This window comes from Mytilus trossulus, chromosome 9 (genome assembly GCF_036588685.1).
Source record: "Mytilus trossulus isolate FHL-02 chromosome 9, PNRI_Mtr1.1.1.hap1, whole genome shotgun sequence".
In the NCBI taxonomy this organism is placed as follows: Eukaryota; Metazoa; Mollusca; class Bivalvia; order Mytilida; family Mytilidae; genus Mytilus; species Mytilus trossulus.
In genome coordinates this window covers 79,585,815-79,605,389 of record NC_086381.1, presented here as the reverse complement: position 1 = coordinate 79,605,389, position 19,575 = coordinate 79,585,815, and the positions used below count along the sequence as shown (strand labels likewise).

At 31.8% G+C, this 19,575-nt stretch overlaps 1 protein-coding gene across 2 annotated transcripts in view; it reads left to right on the top strand.

Annotated features, from left to right (window-relative positions):
* LOC134684227 (low-density lipoprotein receptor-related protein 4-like) overlaps positions 1 to 19,575 on the top strand; it is a 118,170-nt gene that overhangs the window by 63,468 nt on the left and 35,127 nt on the right. The window contains exons 1-2 of one of the 2 annotated variants that reach the window (XM_063543493.1): positions 7,791 to 7,964; positions 17,039 to 17,210. In XM_063543493.1, coding sequence (XP_063399563.1) covers positions 7,838 to 7,964; positions 17,039 to 17,210 — 299 coding nt within the window. In that variant the 5' untranslated portion in view covers positions 7,791 to 7,837. Of the gene's footprint in view, positions 1 to 7,790; positions 7,965 to 17,038; positions 17,211 to 19,575 lie in introns of those variants that run through there. The other variant, XM_063543494.1, reaches the window with a different exon arrangement.

Genomic DNA, 19,575 nt, shown 5'->3' with positions numbered 1-19,575 from the left:
CAAATTGCCAAATATATGCGACCCAAGAAATAAGATAGGCACTGAATAATATCTTAGGGCCAATAAATCCCAAATCCCAGCTTTTAGGTCTGACCCAAGACAACAAATAGTGCAGTTTTTAATGAAAGCTACTACTGCAGCTTTTTATGAAAGCTACTACTTTGTGTTTGAAATGACAAGCCAGGCAAAATAAATAAGGACAGAACTGCGACGGAGACTAAATGACACTATAGATCAATAAAATGCTTAAATTCTGGTCTATTCTCAATAATGAATATTTGCTTATTTTTCAAGGCGGCCATTTTGAATTTTGAAGATAGATCAAAACAAAATCTTGCTACGATCACCAATTCATTCAAATATGTTGATTTTTGTAGTTCCAGCATCAAATCCGCTGTGGTTTGTTCAATACTGGTAAATATTTTAAAATGTTTGGCAGCCATCTTGAAATAAGCCGCCATATTGAATGTTGAGGGTGGGTCCATAGCTAGTATTGCTCAATACACAAAAATGTACCATCATGCAAAATTTGGTGCTTTCCTCATTATTTGAGCAATTTTTTCACCGATCGGCCGAATAAACTCCGACGAGTAAAATCATTTGGCTAGAATGATTATTAGAAATTTTAAAATATTCCACAAAAAAAAGGACAGCAAAAACGGAAAAACAAATTGTGTGATGTATGTCTTCAACCAAAACAAGTTTTACGAAATGCGGAAAAAAGTCAAACACTGTTGGTGTAATTGGGTATTTACTTGATTGTTCCGGTGCTGATTAACATCACGTTATTTCTGGAAACAAAAACAGCGGTATGCTACTGTTGGCTTTATTCATTAACTAATAAAAAAAAAACACAGATGTTGTGACAATATTTTAAATTTGATAAGTAACTTGAGCTAACCAAGTGATTGACAAAAGCTGCCTGACATATCCGAGATTCAATAACAAGTGTTATCAATTGACAGACTAACCAAAACAATCAGATGTTTTTTTGTAATATAACACCCGTTCAAAAACGGGGTTCCATTAGTAGTTGGAATCCCAATACGTCACATCCGATTGAATACGTAAAAGGGTCGAAAAATATATTTCTTTGAATTTGACAGCTTTAGGTAATTATTCCTATGTAGGTAAAACATACTTAGGCATAACCATGTTGATAATCATATATCTTTAGTGTTTCAAAACATAATTATGTTTTGAAATTGGTGTTTTGTATAGAATGTTTTTGTTTAAAACTTGAGGTTACATGGAAACTAAAACTAGTAAATTTCATTGGTCAACTTCAAGTGATGGTTATTTCATTATATGCAATGAAATACTATGTAAATTTTATTTATAATATTGGACAGGATACAACTTTACTCATGCAATTTTATTTTATTTGAAACACAGATAGATATGCACATTTCTTTTTGTGTCAACACAGATTAATAGGGGAAATCAATGGTGGATATATACCTATACGTGTCCCTTATATCAAATAAATATCAATACAAATTGTATACTTCTTTCCGACTGACTGAGCTGCAATGAGAAAATCTCGTACTGCTAAGCTCTTTCAAATGGTTTGTCTGATGACAATATCGGACGAGGCAGCTTGATTTGATCTGTATCCGGGTGAAGGTGACTGAAATAACCGAGTTTCTGGAGTTTGTCCGTGGAGTTGCTAACCGTTGTCCTTAGTGGCTATATGATATATGGCTTAGTGGGGGTGTTGCTGGTCGATAGGCATTTAACTTGGTTGTATTTCTATCTGGCGATCTACCGCGATTGTATTTATCAGGAGATCTTCCACGTGTATATTGATCATGTGATCTTCCATTGAACTGGTGATCTTCCATGATTATTTGATCAGAAGAACCAAGGTTATATTGATCGGCCAATCCAGGATTATGCTGATTAGTTGAAATAAAATTGAGAATGGAAATGTGGAATGTGTCAAAGAGACAACAACCCGACCAAATAAAAAAACAACAGCAGAAGGTCACCAACAGGTCTTCAATGTAGCGAGAAATTCCCGCACCCGGAGGCGTCCTCAGCTGGCCCCTAAACAAATATATACTAGTTCAGTGATAATGAACGCCATACTAATTTCCAAATTTTACACAAGAAACTAAAATTAAAATAATACAAGACTAGCACAGGCCAGAGGCTCCTGACTTGGGACAGGCGCAAAAATGCGGCGGGGTTAAACATGTTTGTGAGATCTCAACCCTCCCCCTATACCTCTAACCAATGTAGAAAGGTAAACGCATAACAATACGCACATGAAAATTCAGTTCAAGAGAAGTCCGAGTCTGATGTCAGAAGATGAAACCAAAGAAAATAAACAAAATGACAATAATACATAAATAGCAACAGACTACTAGCTGACATGCCAGCTCCAGACTTCAATTAAACTGACTGAAAGATTATGATTTCATCATATGAACATCAGTCACAATCCTTCCCGTTAGGGGTTTAGTATCATACCATCATAACATATATGAGAAGAACATAACCCGTGTCATGCCAACAACTGTTTTTAGAATAAATGTGTTTAGTTCCGACCCAAAGACCTTATCAGTGACTCAATATTAACGCCAAAATATGCAATCTTTCATGACTTGACAACAGTATCGTAATTATATCCCTTCTTAATAAGTCTATTCAAAGGTTTTGTAAGTTTCTGAGGTGAATACTGACACCTTTGTGCTGTATAAAGAATATTTCCATAAAAAATTGGATGTGAAATACCTGAACGTATAAGAAGTCTGCATGTTGAGCTATATTTACGAATGATGTCTTTATACCGATGATAAAATTTAGTAAATGTTTTGACTAGTTTGTGATATCGAAAACCCTGGTGTAATAATTTTTCAGTAATACATAAATTTCTCTCGTTAAAATCTAAAACATTGTTACATACACGAGCGAATCGTACAAGTTGAGATATATAAACACCGTAAGATGGTGACAAGGGAACGTCACCATCTAAAAACGGATAATTAACGATAGGAAATGAAAAGTCATCCCTTTTATCATAAATTTTAGTATTCAGCTTTCCGTTAGTGATATAGATATCAAGATCGAGGAAAGGGCAGTGGTCATTGTTAGTATTAGCTTTATTTAAAGTAAGTTCAGCAGGATAAATTTCATTAATATACATACTGAAGTCGTCATTATTGAGAGCCAACATATCATCCAAATATCTTAAAGTATTATTAAATTTGTTTATCAGATGTTGTGTTGATGGGTCTTTGCTTATTTTTGTCATAAATTGTAACTCATAACAATACAAAAAAAGGTCCGCAATAAGTGGTGCACAGTTAGTCCCCATTGGAATTCCGATAATCTGACGTTATACGGAATCCCTAAAGCGAACAAAAATGTTATCTAGTAAAAATTCAAGGGCATATATAGTATCAAAGCATGTCCAATTAACATAGTTTTTTTGTTTATTGCTACTAAAAAATGACCTAAAAGAGTTTGAACATATATATTCATATTCTAATTTTTTGAATGCCCATTTAATTAGGTGTGTGATTTTTTTTCTTACTGAGAATGTGAGGCAATGTGGTATACAGGCTAGAAAAATCAAAACTTTGAACAGATTCAAAATCACCAATATAAGTATGCAATTTATCAAGTACTTCCAACTAGTTCTTGACACTCCAAAAGTAATTTATTCCACTATTTTCGAAAAGCATAAAATCAGCTATTTTTTTACAATTTGTGTGAGGTTATGTACCTCATTTTCCAAAGGACTGCTAATATTTCCAATATCGGTCGGTGATACTGCGCCAACAGCAAAGTAGACTTGCCGATGTGCATAATTGGCACTATTTAATCCATATATCGCCATCTGATTGGCTACTGAGGTTTTCAATTGTTTTAACGCCTTGTTGAATGTTTATGGGTTCTTCTCTATTACATGCCTTGCAAAATCTTTGTCGTTACATCTTGGGAGGAATGCTTCGGTTCCAATCTGGTTTGATCGTCTTTCTTTCTTGCCGAAGCGCTGCTCAAATGCTTTTCTGAAGGTCTTGGAATCATCATCTGTCTTTACCTTGCGAGCGTACTCAAAGCCAACATCGGCCAGGCAATCTGGGAGCCTACACATATTTTTTCTGTTTTCCCATTGTCATCTATCGTTCAAATCAGTAAATAAACGCCTCCCAATTCAAGGATCCTCTTCAATTGAGTATTTGCATTTTTGGGAGCTGTGGGTTTAGTCTCCGTTCCCTTGCACCAAGATGTTATTGCCATCGGGTATATTCTCTCTCCAATGAGGTGTCGGAAGAAGAGCTGTTGCCACACTCTTTTAGTTTCCTCTGCCCTTTCCTTGATCGGTCAGTGGAGTCAGCTTGCTGTTATGGGAAGCCTGTTAGAGCTCCAGGAGCTGACGATGTTTTCATAATTGTCCACTAATTCACCTACAACAGGCAACAGATGCCAGTTGTTAGAAGGTACCCTGCTGTACAAATTCACTTTTAAATTGAATTGTGTCTCCTTCCTCAGTTGTTGTCAGCTTGTCCATCCGTTTCACCACAACATTGAATATCTTATTGGTCTGACTATCAATTCCGCCAAGCAATTAACACTAGCCATGTGGTCTATTCTGTCTTCAGACTGCTGAAGTTGCTGAGATATTGCTCCCATCTGTTCGTTATTATTATTCATTGCCTCTTTCTGTTCAGCTTGCATCGTAATTAGACCGACACATATTTGATCAATTCGCGCTTCGCTCTGTTTTATATTGCGGTAAATCTCAGCTGTTCTTTGAGCGTTAGATTTCCTATCTGCTAAACATTCTTGGTACAATTGTTTGATAGTCATTTCTGAAAGCGTCTTCAGCTGTGGGTTTCTCCAGATCCCCAAGTGATTCAGTTTCTGCCATTTCAATGTTCTTGTCCTTGTTGTCCTCAATTCCTGTCATTTCACTGATATGTGTTTAAATGATTCTCAATTCACAGCATAATATCTCAAATTGCCAAATATATGCGACCCAAGAAATAAGATAGGCACTGAATAATATCTTAGGGCAAATAAATCCCAAATCCCAGCTTTTAGGTCTGACCCAAGACAACAAATAGTGCAGTTTTTAATGAAAGCTACTACTGCAGCTTTTTATGAAAGCTACTACTTTGTGTTTGAAATGACAAGCCAGGCAAAATAAATAAGGACAGAACTGCGACGGAGACTAAATGACACTATAGATCAATAAAATGCTTAAATTCTGGTCTATTCTCAATAATGAATATTTGCTTATTTTTCAAGGCGGCCATTTTGAATTTTGAAGATAGATCAAAACTAAATCTTGCTACGAACACCAATTCATTCAAATATGTTGATTTTTGTGGTTCCAGCATCAAATCCGCTGTGGTTTGTTCAATACTGGTAAATATTTTAAAATGTTTGGCAGCCATCTTGAAATAAGCCGCCATATTGAATGTTGAGGGTGGGTCCATAGCTAGTATTGCTCAATACACAAAAATGTACCATCATGCAAAATTTGGTGCTTTCCTCATTATTTGAGCAATTTTTTCACCGATCGGCCGAATAAACTCCGACGAGTAAAATCATTTGGCTAGAATGATTATTAGAAATTTTAAAATATTCCACAAAAAAAAGGACAGCAAAAACGGAAAACAAATTGTGTGATGTATGTCTTCAACCAAAACAAGTTTTACGAAATGCGGAAAAAAGTCAAACACTGTTGGTGTAATTGGGTATTTACTTGATTGTTCCGGTGCTGATTAACATCACGTTATTTCTGGAAGCAAAAACAGCGGTATGCTACTGTTGGCTTTATTCATTAACTAATAAAAAAAAAACACAGATGTTGTGACAATATTTTAAATTTGATAAGTAACTTGAGCTAACCAAGTGATTGACAAAAGCTGCCTGACATATCCGAGATTCAATAACAAGTGTTATCAATTGACAGACTAACCAAAACAATCAGATCTTTTTTTGTAATATAACACCCGTTCAAAAACGGGGTTCCATTAGTAGTTGGAATCCCAATACGTCACATCCGATTGAATACGTAAAAGGGTCGAACAATATATTTCTTTGAATTTGACAGCTTTAGGTAATTATTCCTATGTAGGTAAAACATACTTAGGCATAACCATGTTGATAACCATATATCTTTAGTGTTTCAAAACATAATTAGGTCTTTCCACTTTTCTGTGGAAAGACCTATTGTTTTTCTTCTGATTATTTTTTTTTTCTTCCGCCTAATTTTGTTCTTGCGATAAACATTTGTTTCGCAATATGTCGCTTAGATATTTTGTATATGATATCGAACAGTTGATGCGCTTTTGAAATTTACCCTGCGTAAACGAATACTTTTCTTTGTAGGAGTTATCTCCCCAAACACTGTTTTCCTTGTTATCGCATCTCCTTCGCAACCGTTAAAGATTATGACAAATTTATTTTACAAAATTGCTCGTTATATCCTTCGCATGATTTGCCCTATTTTGACCAAAGCAATATGACCGCTCCATATGAGAGTTATTTCCCCTTATGCATCTGATATAAGTGATATGAATTTCTATCTTATAAACCATAAGTGATAGAGACCTAGGATCTTTTGATTTGAGGTCCTTGGTCCCAAAAAATGAAAATTAGGTCAAGGTCAAAGGTCAAGGTCATATTCTAATATTTGAATTTGGCTTATTTTCACTTATATCCAAAGACTGTATAAGATATCAACAAATTATTTTTACTAAATTGTTAGTTGCGACATGTCGTAAGATGTAAATTTTGATTGCAAGCGTACGTTGAATGTAAAAGGGAGTTTTCTCCCCTCTTGTATTTAAAAATACGCGTTTGGTGATATAACTCATTAACTAAATATAATTAAGGCCTATGGTCTTTTGATTTGAGGTCCTTGGTTTATGACCTTGAAATTGATCTCAAGGTCATAGCTTAATTTGACGTTCTAGATTTTGACCTTTGCTTTTATTCTATATGTATACATGATAAAGATATACAACTTTTAGAAAAAGGTATCAAACCATTTAACCTTGAAAAAAACAACCGGAAGTGACTTTTTGTAAACCGGAAGTAGCTATTTTTTGTACTTTATTAATATAAAAGTATATAGAACCAGATATTTTTGGAATCAGTGTCAAGTAAATATACAAATATAATCGGAAGTAACATTTTTCAAACCGGAAGTAACAAATTATCTCCCTTATTTAAAAAATATGTATGGAAACAATATATTTTTGGAATCAGCTGACTAGAAGCTATCATTTGACGATTGAAATGACAGTTTAAACTTAGTTTTACAACTTTTCATATCAAAATACATTGTTTTGATGGAAAGACCTTCAATTGTTCTCTGAACAATTGGTTTTTAATTATGTTTTGAAATTGGTGTTTTGTATAGAATGTTTTTGTTTAAAACTTGAGGTTACATGGAAACTAAAACTAGTAAATTTCATTGGTCAACTTCAAGTGATGGTTATTTCATTATATGCAATGAAATACTATGTAAATTTTATTTATAATATTGGACAGGATACAACTTTACTCATGCAACTTTATTTTATTTGAAACACAGATAGATATGCACATTTCTTTTTGTGTCAACACAGATTAATAGGGGAAATCAATGGTGGATATATACCTATACGTTTCCCTTATATCAAATAAATATCAATACAAATTGTATACTTCTTTCCGACTGACTGAGCTGCATTGAGAAAATCGTCAATTTTAAAGCCTTACCTCAGATTTTAAAATTAATATGGGTACAATTTCATCTTTTATTGAATAAAGATCAATTATGTTGTCGTGTTATTTAAAATAAAATTGTGTTGATATAAAAGCCGAGGGAATGAGGTTTACAGGTCTTATTAGTTGGATTGCATATAGAGAAGGCATTGCGTTGATGAAAATGGGAGTACGAATATGGTTTTGTATGTTTTTATTAGCTCATTGCGTACCAATGACATCATGTACATGTATGTATAATTCTTTATATTATTGTCCTCGTTGCTATGCATATTCCGAGGCATTTTGTTTGAAATATATCAAATAGTTGTTTAATTCTGATGTTCCTGAAGTAAAGATATATTTCGATTTTAAAAGGAAATCTACTTGTATATTGCACCATGGAAGATGGATGGATTCTAAGATTGTTCATTAAAATAAAAATCGAGGTTATAAAGACATCATACTGAATGTGTATTTTGTCTATCATTCGATTCATAATCCTCACTATCTGGGAAGAAAATTAAATAACCATATGTTAGAAAAAACTAAACGAAAATAATACCCCAACTGTTTTAAAATGATTATAGTGTGTATGTCGTGTTTATGACGGAATGTTTTTTTTCTTTATTTTGATATAATATCTTTCACACATGTATCGAGTCAACAAAGCAACACATGTATTTAAAAAAGGATGTCAAATATGATATATTTATTTGGAGACTTCAAATATGACACAAATAACATGAATTAGTGCGTATAAGCACAATTCACTAGTTTGGAATTTATAACACAGAAGCGTAACATTTAAAACTTTGATACCAAACTGCGTCATAGGTTAGATTTGTTTTGTCTTTTTGGTTTTGATTTTGATTTTCACGCTTGAGCCAGTACTAATGATAATCTGTGTAACGCTATTTTACCCTGGAAGACGTTGATAATTTCCTAGGCAACGGCACATGTTCCCTTAGATTCTAGCAATAATTTTCATATCACCCTACTGCGCTGAGAAAGGACATTGTCAGTTAGCAAGATCAAAGGAAAATTTTGTAAAATAGCGATAATATATTGTATTTGTCTAATATTCTATACTCAATATTTTGATAAAACAAATATGGAAAAAAGTAAAAACACAAAAATACCGAACTCCGAGGAAAATTCAAAAGGAAAATCCAAAATCAAAAGGCAAAATCAAAAGTCCAAACACATCAAACGAATGGATAACAACTGTCATATTTCTGACTTGGTACAGACATTTTCTAATGTAGAAAATGGTGGATTGAACCTGGTTTTATAGGTGATGGAGTATGATTTCTAGTGATACCAATATCCACCAAAACTTTAAAATATTGCTTATTATCAATGATATACAATGCTTACAACAGCGTCACTGATAATATTAGGCCAGTCTTTTATTACAAAACTTATTACTTATAATTTAGCATACATCTTACTAGATAACTGGAAAATAATTCAGATATACATAATACGTATACAACTAAACACACGTATTCATCATTCGTGTTGATAAACTACAAAACGATAACTCGACAATACGTACATATTCAAGCAAATTTAATGTATAATCCACCGAAAATGACAATAAACTACTGTTCTCCGTACAAATCTGGCCATTCAAACTGAAATTGCTAAGCCAATACCAAAGGGTTTATCTGCATCTATAATTGATATTTGCCCGATATTTAGAAAGTTAATCACCTTTTTTACCTTTTTCATCGAATGCTTGATCATCGCAACTGAAAGAGCATCAAAGAAGTAACACTTTATACTCGAACAGAAAAGCCTAGATGCTTAGAGGAAAGAAAAACGACCAAGATATGTTTAAGAAATTAAAATCCTCATCCGTTAGATGAACTTCAATTTACATCATTAATTGTGCCCTTTATTTTATTTACAAAATTATTGTATTTATTGGCGTTTAGCTCATTTAGCGTATTTGAATAAAATATCAAAGACTTAATTTTACTACAATACAAACAATTCTGATCTCTATTTTAGAACATGTACAGATGTATTAATTTAAACTTATTGAAATGAAGTTAGTTTAAAATTTTTCAAAGTAAGCTTTAAGAATTCTTTTTTTTTAATTTAGATTTAGTATGCATGTCTCTAAACGTGGTATGCGAAGCGTAACAGTTTACGAGGTGTTCCCATACATGCATTTGATAGGGTGAATTTATTATGGATATATTTTAGACTTTATTTATAAAATAAAATCTTTAGAGCAGTGCATTTTTGTTTTGTTTGTAGCTCTATTTTTGAACATGAAATTTAAACTTGTTGAAATAAGTTTAAAATTTGTCAAAGTAAGCTTTTATAATTCCTTTCTTTACTTTAGATTTATTATGCATGTTTCTTTACATAGTATGCGACGCGTAACAGTTTATAAGTAGGTGTTCTCTTATATGCATTTGATACGGTGCATTAATTATGGATATATTTCAGACTTCATTTATGAAAGGAAATCAATAGAGCAGAATTTGTTTTTATATCAATTTAAAATGTAGATTAAAATATTTTTCACCTCAAACGATTAACTAAATCTTCTTCAAAACTTATATATGATGTATAGTTCGGCGTCCGCAAAAAAGAAGCCAAGGAAAGTGTTTATCTCTTCTTCACAATACGCATTTTATTGAATCTCGATATTTATCATGTTTATAATTTTTCTAACAATGACGTTTTACCTCCATAAGCCTGCAAATGTCATGGCGAGTCACATATAAGTAATGAAAAGACCTCTTTAAAAATAGATGTCTACTTAAAAAAGACGATACTTAACCTTTTTCACTGTTTACAGATAACTTTAACAAAGAAGAAAACATGACATGTGAAAAAAAATATATTGATCAGATATGGTATCCCATTGAGAGAAAATAAAAAACATCCTCTAAAATAATCTCTCCTTTCACCTTTTTTTTTTAGATTAAACAAAAAGAAAATGCAAACTAAACAAAGTCAAATTGAAAAGAAAAATAATGATTGATACATTTTTAACATAGTTTGATTATAACAAAAATATAAATGAAACAAATATTGAATAAGGCATAAGTTGAGCTCCAAGGAAATGCACCTAAAATACAGTTTCAAGTCAACATATAATTAAACAGCACTTGGAAAAGAATAAACAAATGGTTTTTGAAATAAAAATGGTCGTTATTTCTGTGGATAAACATTCCTGCCTTTTTATAGCTACAAACGCGATATATATGAACAGTTGTATATATAGGTATTATTATTTTTTAACGTGCATCATTCAATTATTTATACACAGCATTGTATGTATTGGTAAAACAGCTTCTCTTGTGTTCCTGTGATTGGACACCATTGGTTTTCTCTCCTTTTTTCTTTCTCTTTCTGTCGATCAAATAGCAACGTATCATATGGAAGAATTATGTTCCAATCTCTCTATTTAGCTGACAACTGTGTTTTAAATGTATCAAGTATAACATTCTTATGAATCACATTAATCATTGCTTCATGTTTTATTGTTCAATATCAGTTTTTTGCATCTCCCGTATAAGTCTATCAAAAGGCGGTCATATATTATCTTGATCTTCTAAATAGTATGTTCTGTTATCTGTTATCTGGTCCAACCCAAAATTAGTAGTCCCTAGTGTTGACAGTGTTAATTGCCAGTTTTGTTTATACCCCTTCCAAATGTATTTCTCCATGTTTTATGCCTCAAATAGTAAGTCAAGGTAGAAATTACACTGTCCTAAAATTTGGGTAATGAATTTTAAAGTAAAGTAGTGATTTGGTCCAGTTGAGAAATGTTAAAGTTAGCACGTAGGAAGCTGTTAAAAGATTTCAAGACCCCCTTAATATAAAATAGTCCACATTTTGAGTTAGAACCGATGATGTTTTCTATAATTCTGATATTATTTGTCCCAAAAGTAATACAAAACACTGTAAACATTTTATTGAGAAAGGGCAGGTGGTTTTTTTTTGGTTTTTTTTGCATTTATTGGCTTTAAGAAATGCACCACGAAATAATTGTGGTCTCGGACCATCTTGTGCCAAGCTGAAAGTTCTGTAGACACTCTTATATTCATACTTCTTATATGATTCAATGCTCTTTGTTTTAGTTTTACTTCATGTTTATTAAGCATTGCAATATTATAGTCAGTACAAGAAATAAAGTAGGAAACTATAATATATCTGACATTCAATGTTAATATGTTAATCATATTAATAGTCATTGTGGGTTTAATATTTATTATTTCTGCAGTATTTTCCTACAAGTAAATTGTACATGTAATTTAAAGTTGATCATATCCTTATTTGAAATTTTTCATGTGTTTGTTAACTGATCTAATACGTGATATGACACAACATGTTTCAAATAATCGACTTGTAATGACAGGCGACTTTCTTTAAAAGTTACGTCTAGATCGTTAAATTTTCATCGGGTGTTATACACATTAAAGTGTTATTATTATATACAGTTTTATCTTAAAATCTTCGCCATATGGACGTACATGAAACAAGAAAAGGGTCCACAATTGTTTAACAATATCGATAAAGAAGTGTGGTTTTACTGGAATTATGAGTGTCTATTCGATTGTCTGTTTCCACAATACTTTCAGTAGAAATACAAATTAAGTTTTATCGTCTTATATAACAAAATCAGAATTACTTATGAATGAGATAACACATGAAAAGAGTGAAAAAAAAATATGCATCACAAGAATGCAGTTTAACAGTGACCTATATCGTAGCATGTTTTTCTCAACGTCAAAAATACACCAACAAAACCCCTCAAAATGAAATAAAAGTCAAAACTGGCAATTTATAAGTAAAACAGTATTTACTTATAGTGTATATACATCTAAAAAAAGGCTGTTACAATTTTCTATCTGGTTAGAATTTCAACTCTTCTACTGTGTGCGTTTTAAATAGAAAACACCAAACCAATGCACTTTAATTATTATAAATGGTAATATTTCGGTAGGACATTTTCGGTCCCATTTTATACTACTGATTCTGAGGTTGTATTTCCAATTTACTTTTAGTAAATAAAACATCAAGAAATTTTATACCGGGTTTATAACTTTGGGATACAATAAATAAATATCTTAGATAGTTATCTTTCTTTGACTTACAATGCATCTTTTTGATTTGGTGTTAAACATGTGATAATTTATGTACCGGAAAAATATGCTTGTAAGAAATGAACGCTTATATCAACACATTGTTCTTATTATTAGATTCACGGTAACAATATAAATCAAATACTGTTTGTTAAAATCCAAGTACTGACAAAAATGGAGGTACACGTTTGGTTTTGTATGTGTGTTTTACTTCATTGCACACTACATACATCATATGAGTATTTTTGTGAAATTACAATATTTTGTACTGACAAGCTTTACAGATATCAAGGAAGTATTTGTAAGAGAGCTATCTACTTGTCAGTTTACAATTCTCATCATTTATGGCGTTGGAAGATAATTGTGTCTTGGTCCATCATATTACATGTCCACACTACCGAAATACCACTATTTATAATTAAAAAAAAACATTGGTTTGATCATCTTTTTTAGAACTCAGTCTGTAGAAGAGTTGAAATTGAAATCGGTTAGAAAATGAATCTAGAAAGTAAATGGTCAAATTGATTATTACTCAATTTTATTTGACGACCTCCTGGTGTAAATTGAGATACGACTTCATGAAGAACCGTTTCAAATGACAATTCATAATTCTTTGTGTGCGTCCTCTATTACGTGGAAATCGGTTATATCTAATCAATAAAAGACATGTATGGATAATGCAGGTGTACAGTGTCTTAACTAAGGTTCATATTTTCTATGTTAACTGAGGAGGTTCAAACATATATGTAAACGAGGACGAAGATGGTGGAATATTGATAACGATTCAGCACAGGAACAAATTTAACCATTTAATAAAAGATTATGTAACGTTCGAAATCACGTCACAAAACTGCATTATCAGTTTGTTTCTGTTGTTTTTATCTGGATTGTTATATGTTATATTGTTTGGGATTTATCTTCAAACTTACAACTCTTTTTCTTTTTTTTTTCTTTTTTGGTTATGTTATGTTCTTCTTAATTTTGTATAAATGAAATAATGAGTGATATATTTTGCAGTTGTTGATAAACATATATAAATATGCAGGTGTAATAAAATAAAATAAATTATTTTTTATTTGAAGAAGATTAAAAAGGTTATCATACGAATTCGACCCGTGTTTGTAATTTACATTTAATAAACGTCAGTAATAAACACACCAGTTGAAAAACATAAATTGAGTTGCCGATCAAACGAATCCTTATTTCATCGGTTTCCATGTTGACACGGTAACATTAATTATGTTAATTCTGAAGTCCTAGAGTACATATATCATTATTCGAATGTGAAAAAAAAACGCTAAATAAAAACAAACTTTATGTAGTGATCTTATTGCATATTTACGCTGTTTTCTTATATGTTGTGAAATGTAATTTGATGAGACCCCAACAAAAGTGAGAGTTTTATCTAGCTTTATTACTTTGCAATGTTCTTTATGTGGGAGATAGCCTGTACCAATGACAGCTGTTGTCCATTTGTTTGATGTATTTAGCTTTTGATTTTGCCATTTGATTGATGACTTTCCTTTTTGAATTTTCTTCGGATTTTGGTATTTTGTGCTATTACTAGTTTCCTTAGCTTCATTGAATCATAAATAACTCCGAAACACTTCCAAGAGTGGAGAAAAATATACCCGAGGGACATTCAAACTCATAAATCAATAATAAACTGACAATGACATGGCTAAAAAAGAAAACAAACCAAATTAAAAACCAATTGTTCAGAGAACAATTGAAGGTCTTTCCACCACTAACAATATATTTTGATGTGGAATATTAAAAATTCAATTGATATTTCAGTTCCTATGGCTTTATGATGTATAAATATAAAGTTGGAGCAAAGGTCAAAACTAGAACGTTCAAATAACCTATGACCTTGACCTCAATTTCAAGGTCATAAATTAAGGATCTCAAATCAAAAGACACTAGTTACTTAATATGTATGGTTTATGAGTAAAAACACCCATTTATTGTCAACGCACCCTTTCAGCCAAAATTTATGAGTTACGACATGTCGCGACTAACAATTTAGTAAAAATAATTTGTCGATATCTTATAAAGTTTATGAAAATGAGTGAAAATATGCCAAAATCAAAATTTAGAATATGACCTTGACCTTCGACCTTGACCTTATTTTCTTTTTTTTGAACCAAGGATCTTAAATCAAAAGACCCTCGGTCTCTATTACTTATGGTTTACCAGTTAGAAATGCATATCTTTTATATCTTATACAAAAGGGGGATAACTCTCATATGGAGTCTCCGGATAGCTTCGGTTAAAATTGATCACAGTGTTCGGGGAGATAACTCTTATTTGGAAAAGAATTTTGTTACGAAGTGTCAGTTTCTAAAGCGTATTTACTGTTTGATATCATATACAATATATCTAAGCGACATCTTGTGAAACAAAATAACAGCGAAGGAAAGAAAATTAGGCGAAAGAAAAAAAAATATTAATCAGAAGAAAACCAATTAATATTGCACGACACAAAACAAAGAAAAAATAAAGACGAATCTTACCAAACACTCGGGGTGATCTCATGTGCTCCAGAATGGTATAATCAAATCCAGCTTCACATGTTGTACCCGTTTCAAGTATTTTTAAAATTAGTATACCATTTTCAAAGCGAATTAGACCTGACTCGTCTAACATGCACAGTAAATGTGATCCTGATATTTGTTGTTGTGATAACATTTTACCTTTTTTTGTGATTTGCCGTTTGCCTTCTTTTTTTTTTTTACCGTACACTGTATTTACTTTATTAGATGATATTCTCGTAAGGTTTTGATATGCTACATATCATGTAAAAACCACAACCGTAACTAAGAACATGGTAAATGTTAAGCGATCAAATAAGATCAAGGAAGACTACCTGATGAACATTAAGTCAAAAAAAAGGATATGTGGTATTATTGCCACTGAGACAACTCTCCACAATAAATCAAGCATGATACAGAAATTAACAACTATAGGTCACCCTAACACTTCCAACAATGAGCAAAGCCCATACTTCATAACTAGCTATAAAAGGCCCCGAAATGACAAATGTAAAAAGATTCAAACGAGAAAACTAACTGCCTAATTTAGGTACAACATATTAACGAAAAACATGCCCTGTTAAACATAAACTAGTATTTTGCTTGCTTCGTTTACTCAATTTCAAGTTGCGCACCTATGTTCGTTTACGCAGTCTCCAATTTAGCACATCTGTGTGCTTACAAAATTTCGAATGCAGCACAAGTGTTTCAAACAGCAAGTCAATAATTGCCAAGTCTTTAAAACAAAACAACAACATTTCTTACACATCGACAAATGGTCATCAAGATATAAATGTCTTGAAATAAGTAAAAGCAACCCTTAAACCGATAAAAGCTTAAACAATGTTTGTCCTCAGTTAGAATATTTTTTTACAGTAGTTGTTTGTCGTTTTGTCTGCATTAAAAGTAACATTTTGCATTTAAACATTTTTACATGAATATAGTTAGAAATTAAAGCAAGGTAATTGTATAAATATATATAAAGGGAGTATCACAGAGTCACAAACTTGACCTCTAAACGTGTATATTCCCGTCTTATCTCGATATTTTAAAAACAGTATGTATGTAAAAGTAAAATCACGGAAAGTGCGAAATCAGAAACTCAAACAAATCAAACGAATGTAGAAAGTATTAAATTTAACCTTAGGTTCTAACTTACCAAACCTTGTATGATAGTCGTATAAATTTGTCCATTATTTTGACATCGATGTGCGAACAAAACTAACATAAATGATAGGTATAAATGTAAAAAATAGTGTTACAGCAGTCAGACTACTATAAATAGTAATTATATTAATCACTATTAAAACAAACAGATAATGTCAACGTTGACCCAACAAACCTTTTGAGTTGCATACTTATGATGATACTTTGCTCTAATCAAGTTTTTTAACAGTGTGTATGTGCACTGTACAAATGAATATGCTCCTCAACAGTGTTTCCTACTTTGAGGGGTCAAAGATAAACTGCAACATGTTGAACAACGATCGATCGTTCGACGGAAAAATGATCATCCGGTCTACCTTAAACTCAAAAACTATACGGGATACCAGTTAACCCTGTTCAAATAGATAATATACGACGTACATTATATATCTAAATAAAAGTAAAAGTATAAACGTTATTAAGGGTTTTGTAGTATAGATTTTTATGAGTATTCTTGACATTTTTTTTCAGCTTTCACAGGAACAATTTTGTATTCAACCTACAATGCAATTATGGAGTTTGATATTGATACAGGCAATGTAACTGTACTCGTGGAGCAGAGCCATTATGTGTACGCCATGGACTATGATTACAAAAACAGATTCATCTATTTTCCGAGATACAATTCCGATGACATCGTTCGGTATGTAAACGTTAATTCTGATTATGTCGATAGTAACATAAGAAAGGGAATCTTTGAATGAAAATTGAAAAAACAAGCATTAAGGAAAACATCAATTGTGATTAGTCATTCTAGTGATATAAATATATAGAGACATCTATGTTCTAATTTACCATAACATGAAAAGAATAGTGATACCTGAACGCAGGAACATTACATTACTACAACCTACTAACAATTCTAAATATAAAGTAAGGATATCTACTTAATTCAATTAATGTTTGACATTTTGAAATATGTCTTGTGTCATGAAAGATTTGTTTTTTGAAGAAATCAACAAGTATTATTAACAGAATTATCAATTTCAGATATTTCTGACATTAAAACGTTACATTGACAAATTGTTTTTTTGTTCCAGTAGCTTCATTCTACAAATCCTGATTGAGCTTGTATAATGTAGTGTCTACACCATCTCTCTCATTTTTTTTTCTATGTTATATTTTTACATTAACTGCTTGATAAACGAATTAGGTATTGACAATTCACTTGGAAACTCAACATATACCCTCACGGCACTTACTAAAGAGGAAATCCTGGATAATCATAGGTCTGTTCCTTTTGAATTTCCACCAAAGATGAAGAGCTGGATCTTCCATCATTGTATAGGATACCTAAAATATAAAAGTGTCCTTTACAAACAACGGTATATTGCTGGGTCCTCCAAGTGCTCCACGAAACCTCTTTCTAAATTATTAACATCTATTTTATCAGCAATCAAAGACGGGCTTCAGAGTTATTGTGAAACTGCCTATTCTGAGAGAGAGCGTGAATCAGATGTGGATACTTAAAAATTCCAAAAATCTTTTAGAGTTCATACAATCTTAACTCGGACGTTTCTCGCTGCATTGAAGACCTATTGGTGATCTTCTGCTGATGTCTTTTCTATGGTCGGGTTGTTGTCTCTTTGACATATTCCCCATTTTCATATTTAATTTTATCAATCCATTTAATAACACCATTACAAACTGACTATGATAAGTTGTTTAGATAAAGTATGTAAGAATAAATATCAAGCTGACTGAAATTTAGTTGTATTTGTAATACTGCCATATAAACGGAAAGTTTGGCAAGCCATGAAAACGTCAAACCAATGTGTTTGTTGTTGAAATAATATGTACTTAGTCAGGAAAATGGCAGTTGTAATACAATAGTCTGTGTGTATGTATCGTTTCTTTTTGTTGCAGTTCAGTGTTTCTGTTGTGCTGGTGTTTTAATCTAATAGTCGATGTGTTTCAATCTGTTTTGGTTTGTAACACTGATTTGATTTCGCTCAATCAACGTATAACTACTGAACAGCGGTATACTACAATTATCTGTATTTATAGACGAACAACACGAATATAAACCAAGTAAATGTGAACAGGGTATGCAGTTGGTGGTCACATGCAGATGTTTAGATGCAAATATAATAATCTATCAAAAATATCAGATTTACAAAAACGTTCACAAGGCTAGTGTGAAATATGCAAACAAAACCTTTAGAACGAACTAAAAATTGACTGAATATTTAAAACTCTAATTTAAGCTTTTACAAATCGAATACAATTTAGAAATAGGCCAAACAGTAGACAAATGCAAGAACAAAAATTGTAATTAACAATACGGATCGAAAAGATATCATAGAGGTAGCTTGCTAATTCATTCGGAAGATTTTTGTATATTCCATGTGTGATTTTTGAACGAATGTTTGAATCTGATATCTTTAATAGGTTTAAATAGGATTAATGGCATACATTCTATGCATGAAGTTAACAAAATACATAGTAAATAATACACCTCAAGGAAAATAAAAGTACAAACAATAATATATGTACATATCATGCAGTGTGTGATGCATCTTTTCTTAATGACAAAGACTTGCATAATGAATTGAAATCCCTGATATCTATATCATCCATTTTCTAAAAAGGAATTTTTTTCCTTGTAAAATTCGTGTTTTACGCATTGTTTGGGGTAAGTGTCATCATTAAATGAGCTATAAAATTCATGTTCACCAATTTGACTCAAGTTCTCATATTTGATTTTTAACAATGAAAAACATTTATCCAAATTAATTGCAATACTCATAGAAGAAGACCCTACATGTATATTAATACCGAACGAATAACAATGAGATGAAGAATAACGATCAAGAGTTGTTGACGTATTTCTAAACTATGTTGCGACCTTCCTTTAACCACAAAGTGATTAAAAATTAATCTACAGTTGTCTCTCTTTATCTGTTGTTTACTGTCTTTCACAAATACCAAAATTAAAAAAATACAGACTTTCTGTATATTATACTCATTTGTGTAGAGGTTCCATCCTCTGTTTTTCATTTATAACT